At 35.6% G+C, this 21369-nt stretch overlaps 1 protein-coding gene across 12 annotated transcripts in view; it reads right to left on the reverse strand.

The window, feature by feature from the left end:
* TCF12 (transcription factor 12) overlaps nucleotides 1-21369 on the reverse strand; it is a 382310-nt gene that overhangs the window by 180021 nt on the left and 180920 nt on the right. For all 12 annotated transcript variants that reach the window (XM_045449620.1, XM_045449619.1, XM_045449624.1 and 9 more), the window contains one exon: nucleotides 6009-6111. In XM_045449620.1, coding sequence (XP_045305576.1) covers nucleotides 6009-6111 — 103 coding nt within the window. The remainder of the gene's footprint in view (nucleotides 1-6008; nucleotides 6112-21369) is intronic.

Genomic DNA, 21369 nt, shown 5'->3' on the forward strand with positions numbered 1-21369 from the left:
GTCTGTAAAGACAGACTGAACCTTACTTTCATATTCTGCCATATGCTATTTTCACACATTAAAAGGCAGAAAAAAAGGCATGAACGGATACATGAAGGAGAAAGAGGGAGGTATTCAACAATTCAGACTGGTTAATTCAGACTGGTCTAAGCAGTAGCAGAAGAAAGAAAAAGATATGCATGAGGAAGAAAAAGATATTAAGAGCTAGAATGTGGAAAAAATGCTCGACAGAGGTAAAAAAGAAAAAAAGCAGTGTAGGAGAAAGGGGATATGAGCTAAATTAGAATGAAGAGGGTTGGGTCCAAGGTTTCTTTAACTACTCACTTCATTTTTCTTGGCTTTGGTTTCTTCAATGGTAACTAGGATTTTTTTATTCAAGTTTCTCAGTGCCAACATTTTGTTTGTAAGTAGCCAAAGAACAGAGAATAAAAATCAATGAATATGTAATCCATATCCTTTCCTGAGACTTGAGTTAATAAAACATAAGTATCATCCTTATGAAATACTGTCAAACCAGGTACTAAACTACACTGTTTCCCCTAAGCACAATTATCATTAATTGTTAATCATTAATTGTTAAACATTAATCATTTTCATTAACTCATCTAGTGAAGTAATTTCATATACATCAAAGTTATAAATCTTTTTATTTTAAAGTTTATTTATTTTGGGGGGGGGAGAGGAAGAGAAAAACAGAAAAAGAGAATATCCCAAGCAGGCTCTGCACTGTGAGCACAGAGCCCAATGTAGGGCTTGAACCCACCAACTGCAAGAGCATGACCTGAGCCAAAACGAAGAGTCAGCTGCTTAACCGACTGAACCACCCAGGTACCCCACACTTAGAAATCTTTTGAGGCCAGAGTTCTACTTACTGTGCTTTGATATTCTGAAAATGGTGATTCTACATTTTTTTGTAACTCTAGAAGAACTCTGGATTAATCAGAAATTATACTGCAGGCAAGATCAAGTATACAGAAGAGTTGAAAAGAGCAAATATATAGGAAAAAAGTGTACTAGGGTTTACATTCCCAGACAAGCCCATAGAAACCTACTGAATCTGTAATAAAATGAAAATAATGTAGTAGCTGCTATTAGAGGGGGCCCCTTAAACTCTGAGGTAAAGAACGGTAGGGCTGACAGGTGCCTGGGTGACTCAGTCAGTTAAGCGTCCCACTTCAGCTCAGGTCATGATACCATGGTTTATGAGTTCAAGCCCTGCATCAGGTGAGCTCAAACCCCACTCTGGGTTTTGCACTCCCTCTCTCTCTGCAACTCGTGGGATTCTCTCTCTCTCCCCTCTCTCATAATAAACAAACAATTTTTTTTGAAAAAAAAAAAAAAAAAAAAAAGAAGGGTAGACGAGCTGAGCAAACAGACTCCAACATGAAAGGAAGGACAGTTGGTTTATTTATAATTCAAGTAAGTCTGCTAAAAAGACTTAACAATACTGTATTTGAACAACTCAACCCAACCTATATTAGCTAAGATGTCTAAAATAAGTTATAAAAATATATACAGCAGTATCATTAACATTGTGCCATTTTACATTTCAGACAACTTTTCATGTATTATCTTTTATTTTCCCCATAAAACAATCTATAAGTATTGCTCAGTGTGTGCCTCATGGAAAACTAGTTCCTCAAAGGCTAATGATCCTTTATACAAGAAGGCTTCTGTGTGTCATCTGAATCTAGGATGTGATGAGATGACCAAAGTTAAATAAGCTTTTCTTCCTGTTTTTTTTGTTGTTGTTGTTTCCAGAGACTTTAATATCCCAAAGCAAAATATGAATCTCTTAAGAAGGGGCACATGATGTACAATGTGTCCCAAAGTTATATAGCTATAGAACCATTTTTTCCTGGTCATTTCTGCAGACCAGGGTCTCCATAATTAAGAGTGTAGGAAAACGATGAGCTAGTAAAAACCTGGGAGCATAGAAAGAACAAATACCTGACATGCCTAATGGAAACAATACTTGGGAGTCAGGAGAAATGGATTCTATAGTCAGTTTTGCCACTTATTGGTTCTGTGCCCTCAGGGGAAAAATAACACTTAATTTTCCTGTGCCTTAGTTTTATCATTTGCAAAATAGCAATTCTAATTCCAGTTGAAGTCTTTCTCAGGGTTGGATAAAAGATATTAGATACATGAGATTTTAGAACTATAAAATTCTAGACCTGCAGAAGACCTTTCAGACCAACCAGCAACATCCTATCAGAAAGGTAATTTTAAGGATCTGGAATAAAACCCACATCTCCTCTTGGCCCCACATTTCCCCCTATACCCTTCACATGCTGCTTTCACTCTTTAACAGATAAAATATTAAGAAAACACCTCTAGAGGCAGAATAAGTCTCAGAAAGGAATACAACTGAAAGCCTCAGAAAAAAAGTAATATTGAAGTGATATAATCTAGCCTTAAAATTCCCATTGACAACATATACACATATAGTCCAAAATAAGTAAGGCTTTGAAAAACATGGAGAGGTAGAAAGATAAGAGTAGCTCATCCCATAATCACTTGGAAATTGAAGGTAGACAATTTTTTGAAATAATTCATTTCTATATCCAATTAATAAACTGGTCCTACCATCACCAAAAATATACCTAATCAACAACAGGTAAAGGAAAGCAAATCTTATTAAAATCAGTGAGAGAACTAAGGGTAAAGAAATGGACTAAAGCTGCAAGAGGCTAGAAATACATAAGATTATCTGGTGATATTACTGCAATTCAGGGCTACTGTCAAAGCTTTGCAGCTTTCCTATAATAGAGTACAGGACCGTTTGATGCTAATTACTTAGTGATGTGCCAAAAGGATGTATTTATTTCACTTGAAACATAAGAAAGCCCTTTTTTCCATAATGACAAATCAATGGGATAATTCTGGAATTCATTAAAAAGAAACACTAACTGATCCAACATAATAGCTTTATTTCCTATGTAAAACACTTCAAAATATATAAATGAATATAGAAATGCATTTTTCTGTAGTAAATTGTTTATTATTGAATCATTATCAACCCTTGTTAGACAAAATTTCTCATTTTTGCAATGTGCAAAATCATTAAAGTGTTTGAGAGCTCCATCATGAAAGACAGTGGCACTTTATAATCCATTATTTCTTCAGGCAAATGTGCTTATGGTTGAACATAATACGAAAAATAACAATATTCCCTAGCATATGATTCTATCCCCCCTCTTAATGGTATTTTTATATGTTGACAGCAATGATGAAATATGTTACTGCTTTCCTATTAGCTTTAACTGTTTCTAAGCAGTCATCATTTACGGCATCACTCTGAAGTATTACCTGTGATGATGATTAGGTATCTACAGTTCCGAATGCTTCCCATACTGCTATGCATGTCTCAGTCATGCTTTAACAACATAGGTTTTTAGTCTGAAATTCCTTTAAATTACCAAAAGGCTGTAAGAGTGAATCTATCCGTACACCATATCAAGCACTATAAACCTACATATTTGAGTATCTAACAGTTCATTTACTTCAGCTCACATCAAGTAGGATTGCCTGTTGCTGTACAGAACTGCTCTAAAATTTAGGAGAAATTCATTTCCAAAGCTACTGTCACTCAGATTCCTTAAACTGTTAGATACCTCATGTGATCATTTTATTGAAAATAAAGGGAAGAAGTATAGTAAATTAGGTATTACCAATGACCGGTGAAATCCTTTTGAACATAACTGCCTAATATTTTCAGGGTTATTTTCTCCTTCCTTATAGGTAAATTAACATTTTTAAGATTAGATAGTTAAAATTTACAATGAAAATGTATAGCTGCATATTAATGGTGCAGTGTAGTTCAGATGAATCCAGATTTTTTCACTCATACTGTGAAGGGATCAATCTGTTTATAAATTTGAGGGTTTTTTGTTTTTTTTTCAATGTTTATTTTTGAGAGAGAAACAGAGTGTGAGCAGGGAAGGGCAGAAAGAGAGCGAGATACAGAATTCAAAGTAAGCTCCAGGCTCCGAGCTGTCAGCACAGAGCCTGATGCGGGGCTTGAACTCATGAACCACGAGATCATGACCTGAGCCGAAGCCAGACACTCAACTGACTGAGCCACCCAGGCACCCCTAAATTTGGGTTTTCATAATGTTTCCAGATTTATTTTAGATGTTGATGTTATACACAGAGTTATGTATGACTATTAAAAGATTTGTAATAATTATCTGTAAACTGAAGAAACCAAGAAGCACATTTTCATAATTGCTCCAACTAAGAAAATGTTACCTCAAACTGAATTACAGAAATATTTTTAGTCAACAGCTGCTCAGAGCAAGTGACTGACATGCACACTTCTCAGAATTCATTTACTTCCTACAACTTTAACAGTCACCTTGGCTCAAAGCTATGCTAATGATGCAATTCCACTGGGCTTAAAAATCGTATCTGTGAGCTAAGAATAAAGGTAAATTGCATAAACATAAAAAGGAGTAAGTTCTGATTTTTCACTTCTAAGAAGTATAGCCTCAATTAAGAAAGCTTAGTTCAATCTGAAATTACAACAGCACTGACTAGAGCTTGCTCTACCATATTTATAATAAATTAAATGCTACTTGGGAAAAAGATACACTACAAAAAGAAATTATTTGGAGTGTCACATCTATTTTACTTTGATGGTAAGTTCAATAGAAAATTAAAAAGATAAACTGGAAAGTTTTCCCTGGCTAAATGCAAGGATAATTATTTTGTTCTCAGTTTAATATTGATTTTTACCTGGAATAATGTGGTTTTCATTTGCATTTACGTTAAAACAAACTGTCATTTTAAACACAAGTTTTACTGCTCATTAGATTTTTTACTATTTTGTCATATTCAATGATTCTGGCTTTAAACTGGTAACTACTTTAGGCAAAATCCACACTAGAATATCAGACTGTGTCCTCAACACTTCATGGAGGATAAGGTAATTAAAAAAAGACTTTGCAAAGCAAAACCATTTATAAAGAAATTGCAGACCACCAGGATTTTGGATTTGGGTAATCCATTTAGATTAGCATGGCTGTGTCTTAAAAGGACAATTCTAAGATCACAATATAGGTCATGTCCTTAACAAATAAAGTAATGAAATTAACGTCAATTACACAAACTTCCATATTTACATGACGCCAATGACGACAACTAAAATAGATTAAACAAAGCTTTCTAATGTGCTCAGGCCCAGCAGAAACAGAAGGAAAAATCATGTCATAAAGCTGAAATTCTTTTTAATCCGGCTCTGCAAAAAAAGGTAAAATTACTGTTTTTAAAGAAAAAAAGAGTGGCATCCAAAGTAGGAGGGGGGAAGAAACCCAACAACTTGGGCTTATCATTTCAGATTGAACAGCTAAAAACTTTCATATGAGGAAGCAAGAAAGGAGGGAGACAGTGGTGTTTTGCAGGGAGTAGGGGGGAAAAAAAAGAAAAGCTAACCTTAAAGGTTTTGCCAAAATATAATAATCAGGTTTGGGTGGCAGGTAATATCCTTCAAAGTACAACTTCACTATTGCAGAACACAACTTTCAAAATCCCCAATATGAATCCAAGTACTTAAAACAAATGCTGCCAACATCTAAGTGTACTATTAAGTTTTAATTATACAGTGCCAAAAGACATATTGTCCAACATAAGTAAAATCTGCTTAAAATCACTACATTGTCATATTTTTTATTGCCACACGTATAAATGACTGTTAAGACAAATAGTCAATTACAAATGTCTCCGAAAGACATTTCTGCCCAGAAAGCAGAAAACATATAATGCCTGATGTCACAAAGACATTGCCAAAACTGACAGTTAAAACACTACTACTTCTTTTTTTGATAGTGATGCTTTTTCTGAATGCTTGCTCCTCAAAATGAGCTGAATAAGGAAAGCCTGGATGCCCCTAGAATCACAGGAACTTTCTTCTAGATACAGATGTGTATTTCCTGGACAAGGGGATAAAAAATGTCTCTGACCAAAGAGGCTTTGTGAAGACTCCTTGCAGAGAATTACCAACTTACCCATCAGATTTGAGTTCATGAAAGGTGTTGGGGACAAGCCTTCATGGGCCCCTAATCGACTGTCATTCAAGTGATCACTGTAATGAGGGCTGTCTGTAAAACCCTAGGGGGAAAAAAAAGACCGGAGTATTAAAGAGATTATTTGGCAGTCCTGCTAATTGAGCATAATGACACTCATCTAATTAATATACAGACTTACAAATGGTCATTCCTAACCAAATTCCTTGTTCATTACTTGAAAAACTAAAGAGAAATGCTCCTTTTATTCCTTTTAAGGTTTTAAAGTAGTTTCTTAATGATCTTAAAGAAAATTAGCCCTAGGAACTCTTTACATCCAAAAGGAAAGTTCTATAGTTCATCTTTTTTTTTTTTTAAAGGATAAAGAAAATATATTTTTAAGTTGTAATAAATAAGGAAGATGTTTATCTCTACCCTCCATTCTGTCTCTAAACCCTACCAATTACTTAAAATACTAAAATAATCTACAATCAGTATATTAGAATTGAATCCTTTCCTAAATGGCAAACAAATATTTAACAAAAAAGATCTGTTTGTACTCTTTTGATACTAGTATAACAAGATATACTGCTAGAGAAACTGAATCATGTAAAAAGGAAAACATTTATTAAAAATAGCTGATTTAAATTCTTATGAGTTTTAAAAATGAAATTGTACACCATGAAAACAATAAAACTAATGTTATTATCTCACAAGAGCTGTTATTAAATTTCTCCTTATAACTTAAAACATGTTTTTTAAAAGCAAAGGAGGAAAAAAGATACTAACGTTTACAAATAAATGTTACAAAAGCTCTGTGGATTAAAAACTCTTCTGGTTCTCAGTCTCACACGTACTAAGTACAAAATCATACTGTTTTTAAACACGGCTTTGAATCCTGGTTAATTAAACCTCGGGTGGATACCTACACTTCTGCTAACTTACAATGGTTTCAGTAAAAATCAGAAAAACCTCCTAGAGGCCCAAACAAGAATACAAACTGCCTTGGCTCCCAGAAACAGAAAACACCCAGGATCCCCTGGGATTATAAAATCATCAATCACTGAACATTTATCATTACCGCGACCGCAGGCTAACATTCAAGAAGACATTAATGGGGCTGAAACAGGCCTCACTATCTTTGCAGGCATGCTGTCAGTTCAACCAAAGGGCTAGGAACTGAGGGCTAAGTAACTGTCAAATCATTACAATTGCTTATGGATGCATGTCACAACTCCTTCTGCTGTTCTGTTTTAAAACTAATCTTCTGGGAGTGCTAACTCCCAGATGAATCTTTGTTTCATTTTTACCTACTTTAGAATTACTGATACACATGTGACAGACATACAAGAAGAATCTTGGTGACATTTACAACTTGGTTATGACCACAAGGATGTCCTCTGGTAACCACAAGGAAAATCTCATCTGTCACAGCTACATGCAGTAGAGGCTTATACAAAACACAATGGCTCCTAGCTAAGGTCACTCCTTGGAGTTTACTTTTGTTGTTTAAAACTTAACACTCTTGAGGTGCTAAGTGACATGTCACTATCTCACAGACATCTGGGTATTTCTGCCACTTCCTCCCCCTGCCACTTTTAGGTATGTAAGTCAAAACAAGGCACTGAAACCTACAAAACACTCACTGAACCAGTGTTTAACATCATTACACAATGACATTACTCCAGAAAAACGCCAAGAGAAATGTGTTTGTAGGTGAGCCACACTGTTCACACTTCACTTAAATGCAAAAGAACAGCAAAAGATTAATTCTGTATGCTCTCAGAACTCTTCATTCTTGAAGTACCAAAAAAGAACTTTTTTCTATCCTGACCATAAAAATAAAACATTCAAGTTTTTAAAAACTATCTCCTAAAGCACAGGAATACAACTAGATCTAAGTTTTAGGGTAACAATCAAATGATTACACACACATAGTATATTAACTTCAAAGATTACGTGTAACATAGATTAAAAGGGAGGAGAGTTATCTTTAGGCTTCCATTAATATGTGCTCAAAGAACACAGAAATTATTTTACTACCAACCACACATAAATAATAGTAAGTACTATCCCTTACCCATGGGCATCCATATTCTGCAGGACACAGTACAGAATTTAATACAAGATTATTTTCCAGTCTACTGATAAATTCTGGGATTGTCATACTGCACGACAAAGAAGTAGTCTAGAAACTTTTTTTAATACATACAAGCAAGATTTGCATATCAAACTTCAGTAAGGCATAATTTTGCTCATGTAAGATCAAAAATTAATAGAAATTTAAACATTTTCCCTACACCTCAAAAGTTCATCTTAATGTATACAATTTTCTTGAAAAGTTACAGCCCAAGAGGCAAAGAGAAATAGTACCTCATCCACAGATGCAAACTGATGCAAGAGGACAGGACAAAGAAAACGGACTTATAAAAGACTGACATAGTTTTGGATCTAATATATACCAAAACTTCACCTGAAAGATGAACTAGCTACTGTTTTTAGATTATTCATCATTCTTTCCACAAAGTCGTAGTGATATCTACCAGAACAGAACTTTTCATGAACCAAGATGCACAGTTAAAAACTAATTTAAAAACATTTAAATAAGATCACTATAGGTCACATTTTTAAGATTAGTTCTAGAAAAGTACAGTTATCTGTCAGCTTGTTAATGTGTCAACTAGCTGGATGATACCTAGAACAGTGTTTTGCAAACTTCAATATTCATATCAACTGACCGGAGATCATGTTAAAATACAGATTAAGAAGCATAAGGTCTAGGGGTGCCTGGGTGGCTCAGTTAGTTAAGCAATTGACTTTGGCTCAGGTCATGATCTCACGGTTTGTGAGTTCAAGCCCACACCAGGCTCTGTGCTGACAGCTTGGAGCCTGGAGCCTGCTTCAAATTCTCTCTCTCTCTCTCTCTCTCTCTCTCTGCCCCACCCCTGCTACTGCTCTCTCTCTCAAAAATAAACACTTTAAAAAAAAGAGAGAGAAAAACATAAGGTCTAGAATGGGGCCTGAGATTCTGCAGTTCTAACACAAAGGTAATGTGATGCTACTGGCCCACAGACCACACTTCCAGTAATAAGAACATAAACAATCTGGAAATACAGATCTCTTTCACATATAGAGAAGAAAAATTCAAGTCTAGGAAGGTGATAGCCAGGTTTGCCCCAACCTTGCCTCAACCAGAACCACATTAAAAATACCAGAAGTTTCCAGAGAATTATGTTAGGAAGAAATCTCACAGTTAAGCAAAAGATCTAAAGCAATTAGAATAAAAAATATTTTTATGTATGTAGGTCTGTATTCCTCCATGTAGTTATAAGGTGAAGACAGATGTCAAATAGTACTTTAATGAGACAAATTTAGTTGACCTGGATTTAAACAGATTCCATGAGTACCACACAGATTTAGGCAATGGGGATGGATGCTGATAGAAAAGGCAAAAGGAAAGAATGCCATACATAATACAGTTTCGGGACAACAGAACAGCAGGGAAGAAAGTGGAATAACGCAGTGGCCAGCCAGAATATTAGAGGGTAGAGAAAATAAGGGAAAGGTGACTGGCCTGAGGGAGGGGGTACAGTAAAACGAAGGGAATAAAAAACAAGCAAGCAATTGTTAAGATGAAGCCCAACAGATCAGTCAATGGTATTGATAAATGAATGCTATTTCAATTTTAGGATGAAAAGGAAGTAAGCCAGTAAGATCATTAAATACAGAACTATCAAGGTGCATATTTTAAACTGACAGAACATTACTATGCTAAAAAAATGGCCAATTCTGTAAAATGGCTTTACTATTAAAATAACCATTAATAAGACAGACTTTTGTACCTAAGAGATGATAAACGTACATTATATAGGATAGCACAATATTACCAAAATCATCTATCATAGCAGCTTTTTAGTCATAGTATGCTAAATCCATGAAAATATTTCCAAATGTACTCTAAAAAATTACTGTTCCTGTTTAATGATAAAAATGGAAAGCACTCAAAAAAAATCAGTAACTGATAAAATCAGTTGATACACAGATTACAAAAACTGTTCAACTCTATACTTAAAATCTGTCTAAACTACAATTTAATTTGCAAATCTTAAAAAGTATCGTCTATGAATGCATAACACTTTGCAAAATCTTTATATTGTGAAACATGTTCTATAAAAACGCATTTAGTACTTTTCTCTATGTTCATTTCATGATACAGAATTCAGAAATGTTAATCCCTGCTATAATATGACAAGAGACCTGACGCAATCAGATCTTCCACCATTTTTAAACTAATTTAAAATACACACAATAAGTCAAATCTTTTCTGCCACAAATAATAAAACAAAAGCACCCAGTACTGTTTACATAATAGTACTCTACTCTGGTTTGTCTCCTCAAAAATACAAGAACTTTCACTGTTGGTTAATTTTTTAAATATTTCATTTAAAAAATTTATTTCACCCAACCAATAAAGTGTAATCCACAGAGTACCTTCCCAGGTTGGTAACAGACTCATGGTTTTTCTAATCTATATTGCTATTTCTTTGTATGAAAACCAGTGCCTAACCCTATTTTAAAATATTCTTTCCAATTCTTTTCAACAGTTAAAAAGGGAAGGGCAGGAAAAGGCTATTTCAATAAAAATTTACCTTCTCAGAAAAGAAGGTATTGAAATTACTTAACTATCCATTTAAATTATACCATAATTAGCTGTTATAATTGCACTGTCCAGTGTAGTGGATAAATGTAGAATTTCTGAGCCAGAATGGTAGATGTGAATTCCATCTTTCCATCCACACATACTAGCTGTGTGACTTGAGGCAAAGCAACCTTTCTTGCCTCAGTTTCATTATCTGTAAAACTGGAATAATAACAATATCTTCATCTCATGTGTTGTTGTAAGAAGTAAACAAGTTAATATACTGTACCAAATGGAAAAGTGCCTGGCACATAGTAAGCATACAATAAACGCTGGTCACTATTTTATCATCTCATTTAGAAATTGTTGTCTAACAAATTTTGAGAATGCATGGACTGTGTCTGTTTTTTTTCATAATTACATCCTCAGAAGAATGGCTACTGCATACACAGCAGTTGCTCAATAAATGATGGATAGGAGATTTTAGCTGCTAAATGCTGCGGAGGTTCAGATATTATAAAGGTTCAATCAGTTTTTCTATAGAACAACCAATAACTCGTAGCAGAAAGAAGGCTGATGAAAAACTAGCTTATTTAACTGGATTGAATAAGAACCCACAGACCTTTGGTATTTAGAGAGCCACAGAATTTCGCACCATGTATTGAAATCCTCTAGCTCCTAAGTAGTCAATGCCAGCAGCATCAGTTAAAAGCTATAAGCCATCAGAAAGCTTTGGACAAGACTAGGATGCAAATGGATGGTCACATCTCAAAGACAGGTAAAATTGAAATAAAAATAAGTAGCAATAGCAAATGAAGTTTAAAAGAAAAATGGTGGTCTTATTATATTTCTTTATATACACCTATGATAAATTACCAAAATAAATGTCTACATAAAGAATGTAATACTTTTTATTTTTTTTTTTATTTTTTTTTCAACGTTTATTTATTTTTGGGACAGAGACAGACAGAGCATGAACGGGGGAGGGGCAGAGAGAGAGGGAGACACAGAATCGGAAACAGGCCCCAGGCTCTGAGCCATCAGCCCAGAGCCCGACGCGGGGCTCAAACTCACGGACCGCGAGATCGTGACCTGGCTGAAGTCGGACGCTTAACCGACTGCGCCACCCAGGTGCCCTGAATGTTATACTTTTTAAAACAAATGCTTGAATGTGATTTGTCTCTCTCCATTAAAATGCACCCATGAAAAAGACAAGTGAATTGACTTGATCACAGTAGTCTGTTATCTGAAAGCAGGGACTCTGTCTATATCTATCACTAGTGACAATCACATTAATAGGCACACAGAATGTAACTAATAAAATCTGTTAGTTTAATGAATGAATTAAATGAATCAAGCTTACACATGAAAAAGCTACTTAATATTCAACAGGTTAAGATTCTGTTATCCTTTAACAGGTCAGATGCTAATACATAATAAATTTTCCTGACAAATAGATTTTGTCATCCAGGTTCATAAATTCCTGGAAGGAAGAATGTTTTCTCTTTATGATCCCAAAAGAGACCAGCACAGAATTTTGCATGTAGTAAGTGTTCAAGCTTTTCTTGAGGATGAATAACCTCTCCAGGTAACTTTTTGAAGTTTTTTAATTTTAAATTTTTTAGTAATCTCTATATCCAAAGTGGGGCTCAAAATTACAACCTTAGGATCAACAGACATGCTCTTCCTACAGAACCAGCCAAGTGCCCCTCCAGGCAACTTTTATTTTAACATTTATTTGTTTGTTTGTTTGTTTATTCATTTTTTGAGAGAGAAATAGACCACAAGTGGGGGAGGGGCAGAGAGAAGGAGACACAGAATCTGTAGCAGGCTCCAGGCTCTGAGCTATCAGCAAAGAGCCTGATGTGAGGCTCAAACTCACAAACTTCGAGATCATGACCCGAGCCAAAGCTGGACACTTAACTGATTGAGCCACCTAGACGTCCCTATTTATTTTAGATTGGGGGGGGGGGGAGGAGAGAAAGCAGGGAAGAGGCAGAGAGAGAAGCAGACAAAAAAGTCTGAAGCAGGCTCCGTGCTATCAGCAGAGAGCCCGATGTGGGGCTCGAACTCATTAACAGTGAGATCATGACCGGAGCTAAAGTCAGACGCTTAACCGACTGAGCCACTCAGGCGCCCCAACCTCCAGGTAACTTTATTTATGAATGCTAAGACATGGTTTCATACAATTACTATAACCCCAGACTGAACAAGAAAGTCTTAAATTGTCACAGGTGGGAGGAGAGGGAGAATCAAAATCTTTTAGAGGTGAAAAGGATCCTCAAAAAATATGATGGACACATGAAATACTGCTTAGCACAGGGACGTGAAATACTTGTGAACATGAGATTTCAGAGGACCACCTAAAAAAGCTCACACAGGTTCAATGCTAAGTTAAGCCCACTCACGTTCACAAATTTATCCAAGTAACTGCTAATGCCATCTGTCAGAAGCAAAGTTGATGCTCTCTTGTGCTGGCCTATAGCTTTGTTGTGTTGGAAAGTTTACAAGCAGAAATGTTTCTACATTTTACTTGTTTAAAGTTCATTCTCTACATGGAGAAATCAAAACATCTCCAGGCATCACACGAAAAAGAATACTGAAATGAGAAAAGCAAAAAATACATTACTGAATCCAGATGTTACGTAGGATTTTAGGGCCCTAATACACCATATAGTTCACACTCATTTTACCTACCATACAGATGAAAAGATACTAGTGAAGTTCAGTGTCTTGCTAAAGATCTGGAAGTGAGGGAATGGCACTGAGGTTAATAAGAATTCCACATACCTAATAATCCATTCATAGTGGATTGATTATATGAGGCAAGTGTAGCCAAGATTCTCCTTTTACATATTAAAAAACTAAAGTTCAGAGTAATCAAGATGACAAAACAAACGGACTTAAACTCTGAATCATTAACTTCTAATTAGAAGTTTTCCCTTATTCTGTACCATTATTCTATGTTACATAAAAAAAGACTTGCTCTGGGGCGCCTGGGTGGCGCAGTCGGTTAAGCGTCCGACTTCAGCCAGGTCACGATCTCGCGGTCCGGGAGTTCGAGCCCCGCATCAGGCTCGGGGCTGATGGCTCAGAGCCTGGAGCCTGTTTCCGATTCTGTGTCTCCCTCTCTCTCTGCCCCTCCCCTGTTCATGCTCTGTCTCTCTCTGTCCCAAAAACAAATAAACGTTGAAAAAAAAAAAATTAAAAAAAAAAAAAAAAAAAAAAGACTTGCTCCTTAAAGTTGTTGTTAAATTCCTTGATACTAAGTTCAAAAAAGATGAGCAAATCTTGTTTTGGTGGTTTTCAGAGAGTTAATTCTAGAAAACTTTTTCCATATTATAGGTCTACATCTTCTAGGTTTTTCAATTCTAAATTCTTAATTACCATCCTCCTGACAGATTTTTAAAGTTAATTTCTCCACCAATGACTATATCAAAATCATAAATCCATGAACACGTGAAACAGAAAAAGTGAAGAACATCTTTTCACTACAAATACAAAAGAATGTAAAATAAATTACTTTGTCAAAAAATTATTAACCCATATGTACTGTAACTATTTTCTATATAAAATTCAATGGCAAAATGTCACTGAGTACTATTACGTTAGTTTGTAAGATTATAAATAAGCAGCACCAACGACTGATGTTTGAAAGAATACAGAAAAACAATACTTACACAGAGGAATTCCACTCATTTTGTTTGTTTGTTTTAGCCCCACATATTATGTGGTTCTCCCCAAAACTACAGACAGTAATGCCAGACAAGAAGTATACTATTCTGTCGATGGTTTCTAATGTTTAGATTTTGGCTGCTTCTCAGTAACTAGCCAAACTTACATAGACTGTTAGTTCCTTTCAGTTCAGAAACGGATGCTCCATTTAGAACAAAAATTTAAAAAACAGTGAAAAGTAAACTCAATTAGAAAATTATCTATCTTAAAAAATTATACTATAAAATACAGTACAACATATGTAACATTTTTAGGACATCTGTTAATTTAGTTTATTCCTAAACTAACATCCTGACTTTACACTTAAAAAGTATTTATTAAAAGATTACAAAATTAACTCAAAATGGATTAAAGAACATAAAAGCCTAAAACCATAAAACTCTTAGTTGAAAATGTAACAGGTAACCTCCTTGACATCATTCTTGGTGATGATTTTTTGGGGTTTGACAACAAAAGCAAAGGTAACAAAAAGCAAAAATAAGCCAATGGGACTACATCAAACTAAAAAGCTTCTGCACAGCAAAGGAAAACCATTAACAAAATGAAAATCCCATCCCAACCTATGGATTATAATATGTGCAAATCATGTATCTGATAAGGAGTTAATATACAAAGTATATAAAAAACTCCTACAAGTCTTCTATGGTGACAGATGGTAGCTACCCTTGTGAGCATAGCATAACAAAAACTTGTCAAATCACTATGTTGTACACCTGACATTAATGTAACGTTGTACGTCAACTACAATAAAGGGGGGGAGGGAGGGGAAGAGCTCATACAACTTAATAGCAAAATAACCCCAAATGATCTGATTTAAAAATGTGCAAAGAATCTGAATACATTTTTCCAAAGCAGATCTACAGATGTCAGAAGGCACATGAAATGGTACTCAACATCACTAATCAGGAAAATGTAAATCAAAACCACAATAGGGTATCACCTTATACCTGTTCAAAATGGCTATCTTCAGAAAGACAAGAAATAACAAGTGCTGGTGAGGATGTGAAGAAAAAGTAAACCTCTCATGCACTTTTAGTGGGAGTGTGAATTGGTACAGCCACTACAGAAAACAGTATGGAGGTTCCTCAAAAAATTACAACTAGAAATACCATATGATATAGCAATTCCACTTCTGGGTATTTATTTGAAGAAAACAAAAACACTATGAATCCCCATGTTCACTGCAGCATTATTTACAAGCCAAGACATGGAAACAATCTAAGGGTCCACTGATAGAAGAATAAAGAAACACACACATACACACACAGTGGAATATTCTTTAGTTGTAAAAAGGAAGGAAATTTTTCCATGTGCAACAAAAAGATGGACCTTAAGGGCATTATGCTAAGTAAAATAGGTCAAACAGAGAAAGACAAATACTGTATGATCCCATTCATGTCTAACCTTACAACAAACAAAACAAAACAAAACAAAAACCAAGTTCATAATTACAGAGAACAAACGGGTGGTTACCAGAGGCAGAGATAGCGTATGGGAGATATGAGTGAAGGGAGCAAAAGGTACAATCTTCCAGTTATCAAATAAATAGGTCTGGGGATGTAACATATAGCATTTTGACTACGGTTAACAATACTGTATTGTATATTTGGAAGTTGCTAGGAGGGAATCTTAAAAGTTCTCATGGGAAAAACAATTTTGTAACTATGTGTGGTTGTGGAGACTTGTTGCGGTGATCATTTTGCAATATATATACACAACAAATAATTAGGTATATACTTGAAAACTAATATGTATCACTTATATCTCAACAAAAAGAAAAAAGATTACATTCACATTAAATACATAATTTTACCCACTTTTCTTCCTATATATCCTTTTTGCATTTTCAAAAGGTATCAGCCTATGATGTATTAGATAATATATTTTTTTAAAGGTCCAAACTACCTTTAAAAGATAGTTTGAGAAGCACTAGTCTATATCCTTGGTACTAAAAATGTGGGCCTAGAATAGCAGTACCGGCAGTTTTGTGAGACTGTTTAAATGCAGAACCTCTAAGTGCATCTGAGACTTAAAAACTCACAGTCTACATTTTCAAAGGACTTTCAGGGGATTCATATGCAAATTAAAGTTTGAGAAGAACTAGTCCGTATTATCTTGTAAATCATGGAACCTGGTACATGGCAAAATAATATTAGCTCATTTTATTTCTTCTCCTCCTACCATTAGCACTTCATTAAGATCTAAAAAGTTCACATTTTTAAAACCAATTCTTTCATTGTCCCTTTCACATACTATATATAACCAGGGAAAAGTAGATAAAAGTGTTAAAATGGCAATCTACTGCAAAAAAAGTCTCAGATTTTACACATTTTATAAAGAAGACTAAGCATATAATAACTGCTCAATAAATATTTTTAAATATTTGCTATTTGTGAAATCAATTCAAATAAATCAAACCGAGGAACAAATGACTTTATTAAAACCCATTAAGAAGCAATAACTAATTGCAAGAAGGAAATGAGCAAAACAATGTTCTGACATTCAATGCAATGACATATTTTTAAATAACTTTTTTTTACTTATTTTTTATCTTTTATTTGAGAGAGAGAGAGAGAGAGAGAGAGAGCAGGAGAAAGGTAAAGGGAGAGAGAGAATCTTAAACAGGCCCCATGCTCAGCAAGGAGCCCAGAGTAGGGCTCAATCCCACAACTCTGGCCACACAGACTTCCTTTAAACAGTTTTAAAACACCGCTTCTATATGTTAAATTTTGTTAAATGATAAATGTTTATTTTATAAGGTGAGAAAAATAAAAGCAAAAATCAATTCGTATATAAACTAACTTTTTTTTAATTTTTTTTTTAACATTTATTCATTTTTTGACAGAGACAGAGCGTGAGTGGGGGAGGGGCAGAGAGAGAGGGAGACACAGAATCCGAAGCAGGCTCCAGGCTCTGAACTGACAGCACAGAGCCCGACGCAGCTGGAACTCATGGACCATGAGATTATGATCTGAGCCGAAGTCGGACGCCCAACTGACTGAGCCACCTAGGCGCCCCTAGACTTTTTTTAACCTCTATAAAATTTATAAGAAAACAACTAGAAAAATTGTATGTATTAAGAGTTTTAGGTGGCTCAGCCAGTTAAGCATCTGACTCTAGATTTTGGCTCAGGTCATGGTCTCATGATTTGTGAGTTCAGTCCTGCACAGGGCTCTGTGCTGACAGCGTGGAGCCTCATTAGGATACTCTCTCTCACTCTCTCTGCCTCTTTCCTGCACTCTCTCCCTCTCAAAAATAAATAAAAAGCTTAAGAAAGAGTCTTAAATTTTCTTGCCTATATTTTCTAAAATTTCTATGAAAACCATTTATTGCTTCCTAAAAAATATACAGTTTCTCAGTTTTTTTCCTGTAACATGATTAAAGTACCATACTCCCATTATAGAAAATTGATAATTGTACAGAAATAGCATCCACTTTGTAGGAAAAAAAAAAAAAGATTCCTATGTTATCTCAACTGAGATGCAAAATCAACAAAATTTGGACATTTTCTTACAATTTTTAAATGTTTCTAAACTAGTTTACACATATAAAAATGTATGTAACAAATAGCTTTGTATCCACAATTTAACAAATAAAACATTGCTAATATAGTTTTAACCCCTATGGAATTTCCTCAAATTCCCCTCCAAAGTAAACAATACCCTAAATTTGTCTTTTTTTTTTAATTTTTTTTAATGTTTATTTATTTTTGAGACAGAGAGAGACAGAGCATGAATGGGGGAGGGGCAGAGAGAGAAGAGAGGGAGACACAGAATCGGAAGCAGGCTCCAGGCTCTGAGCCATCAGCCCAGAGCCTGACGCGGGGCTCGAACTCACAAACCGTGAGATCATGACCCGAGCTGAAGTCGGACGCTCAACCGACTGAGCCACCCAGGCGCCCCTAAATTTGTCTTTTTAACAATTTCATGCATTATTTAATACTTCTATTATATATGCATATTCCTTAAATAATATAGCACCATTCTGCATGTTTTAAAATGTTATCTAAACAGTATCCTTTTTTTCTTTCTCACTTAACATTCAATATGTAAGACTGACATGCTGAAAAAATGTAGCACTGGTATAGACATGTTGGTACTATATAATATTCAATTTATAAACATACCACAATTTATCTATCCATTCTCCTTTCAATGGTATTTGGATTTCCCATTTCCCCCTATTAAAGATAAGGCTACCATAAACACTTTAGCATATAACATGGAAATTTATGTGAAATTTTCTCTAGGAGTATGCACACCTTCAAGTTTACTAGACCTTACCAAACTGTTCTGTAGGATAGAAATACATTCATTTAAGAAAAAAGTCTCCAATTTTATACTGAATCATGAAGTTCTAATAGACAGCCCCAACTTATGGAAAGAAAGCTTCCCAAGTCTACTTAAAAGTTGTATGTAATTTGTGATGGACTTCCCAGATGGCAAAAAGCAAAGCAATCGCAATTACTTATTGTGTTTGCTTATTAGTTCAATTACATAGTTTTTTTCTTATCTAAAACAGTCTGTCCTGGGTTAAAAAGCAGTCCTTTGCTATAATAAATATTCAAGACCGCATTTGTTAAATGAGTTACTCTTCTCTAGGCTCCTGAGTTTATCTTAAGGTTCTATAAATAAAACTGCATCCATTACTCCAGGTGTTGATCAAGCAAAACTTGACAGAAATACAATAATATTTTTAGTTTGTTGCTACTATCAGGTCTTGATGCTCAGCGAATAGGCTGTTATAGCCACGTAACAGTGTGGACTGATGTTGATTGTTAGATTATGACCCCACAAGCCTAACAGACATGATTAAAAGAGTAATGTATATCCTAGTAATATCCATAGGACAATACTTTTGAATTCTCTTGTCAGCTACGGTGATACTGACCATGAACCAGCCATTTCCTGCTCCTAAACTAAAGCCACTCATATTTAAGGGTAAGCCTGAATTAAAAGTTTAACAGTGAAAGAATGTTCTTTTGACAACTGGCTTATATGGGTGGGAAATCCGTGGCCTGGATTTATCTCCCTGAAGGTAAAAGTAAGTAAGACACAGATGAAAGATCAGGGATTCCTTGTAGGAATACACATGAAGTTTTTACTCAGTCTAACTAATTCAAGGTTTCCTATGCCAACCGTAATAGCATAGATTTGATGATACTATTTGCCAGAACATGAGTTAAAGGCTTTACTCAATCCTCACAACCTCACAAACTACTATTCCCATTACATAGATAAGAAAATGTGTGCAGAAAATTTACATAATTCACATGATATCCAACAGTAAGCAGCAGAATGGGTCTGAACCCAAGCAGTCTGACTCCAGAGCCCACCATGCAATGTTGCCTCTCTAGTAATAACTGTTCCTCCTTAGAATTATTGTGAATTAAATGGCTCAATGACAGGCTAGAGCCACACAAAATGAAAAGTATGTGTTCAAACAGTAATTCACAAGTGACAAAGGAATTAAGCCTGGAACATGCAACAACAACAAAACAAAAAAAAATTAACACCCAACTAGGCAAGTGGTATTTGAAATAGCAGAGGCAGTCATAAGAGCTTTTGAGAATTTGTGAACCTGTGGATTCTGATGGAGAAAAAGCAAACAAAATGGGAAATGGAAAAATTTCCTTTGGTAAGTGGATATCAAGTACATTCATTCATTCCTCTTATAGAATACTCCCCTTGCCCAAAGTGGGAATAAACTGTAGCAACCTTCAAATGATGCTGAGATAGTTCCTGGTGAAAAAGTAGACAGAGGCCCCAACAAACCTAGAAGCAAATTTATATGCCAGGACCAGCAGCTGAGTTCCCCATGTAAGATGGAGTTTATGATGACATGCCAATTATAAGGAAATGAGGCAAAAACTCTAGAGAAAGGCTATGTAACTCTGTTTCAACAAACTAAGGCATTTTATCTGAATGGCACTGAAGATTGCAACAACAACAGCAACAAATATATATATATCTCCTACAGAGGTAGGAATCTTTAGGGTTAGAGCCTTAAATCCAACTTCAACTGAGGCTCACCCAGAGAAACAGTGTCAGAGGAGGCACCTCATCTTCCTTAGAGAATTGGTTACTTACTCTGCAGAACTGCAGCTACCCAGACATAGCAAATGAATGCAAAAGGACTTTTTTTTTTTTTTAATTTTTTTTTTCCAACGTTTATTCATTTTTGGGACAGAGAGAGACAGAGCATGAACGGGGGAGGGGCAGAGAGAGAGGGAGACACAGAATCAGAAACAGGCTCCAGGCTCTGAGCCATCAGCCCAGAGCCCAACGCGGGGCTCAAACTCACGGACCGCGAGATCGTGACCTGGCTGAAGTCGGACGCCTAACCGACTGCGCCACCCAGGCGCCCCAAAAGGACTTTTAAGAAAAAGACCCATTATGCCCTTCTTCAGTTCCTGGATCTCTGGAATTCCTGATAGGTACCTAGCTAAAGTACCACAGGTGCCATATAGATACTCTGCCAAAGAGAGAAAACTTTACTTCTACTTAGTACTGGAGGAAGACAGTGTTCCTGATTCCTGATTCATAGTTTCTCTTGCAGAGTTCTCAGCAGCTAAGATGTTAGGACTTTCTTAAAAAAAAAAAAAACAGAAAAGCATCACCATCAGATAAGTGAGGTAGGTGCAACTACTCTGTGACTGTATCTGTTATACAAAACCTAACTTTTAGAGATGAATGATAAATGGGCTTCTGAAAACTAAAAATGATCCTCTTAGCAGAGACTTGTATATTAAATTTTTTAAAATGTTTATTTATTTTTGAGAAAGAGACAGACTTGAGCAGGGAAAGGGGAGAGAGACAGAGAGAGAGAGAGAGAGAGAGAGAGAGAGAGAGAGAGAGAGAGAATCCAAAGCAGGCTCCAAGCTGGGAGCACAGAGCCCGACGCAAGGCTCAAACTCATGAACCATGAGATCATGACCTGGGCTGAAGTCGGATGCTTAACTGACTGAGCCACCCAGGTGCCCTGAGACTT

Source organism: Leopardus geoffroyi, chromosome B3 (assembly GCF_018350155.1).
Source record: "Leopardus geoffroyi isolate Oge1 chromosome B3, O.geoffroyi_Oge1_pat1.0, whole genome shotgun sequence".
NCBI lineage: Eukaryota > Metazoa > Chordata > Mammalia > Carnivora > Felidae > Leopardus > Leopardus geoffroyi.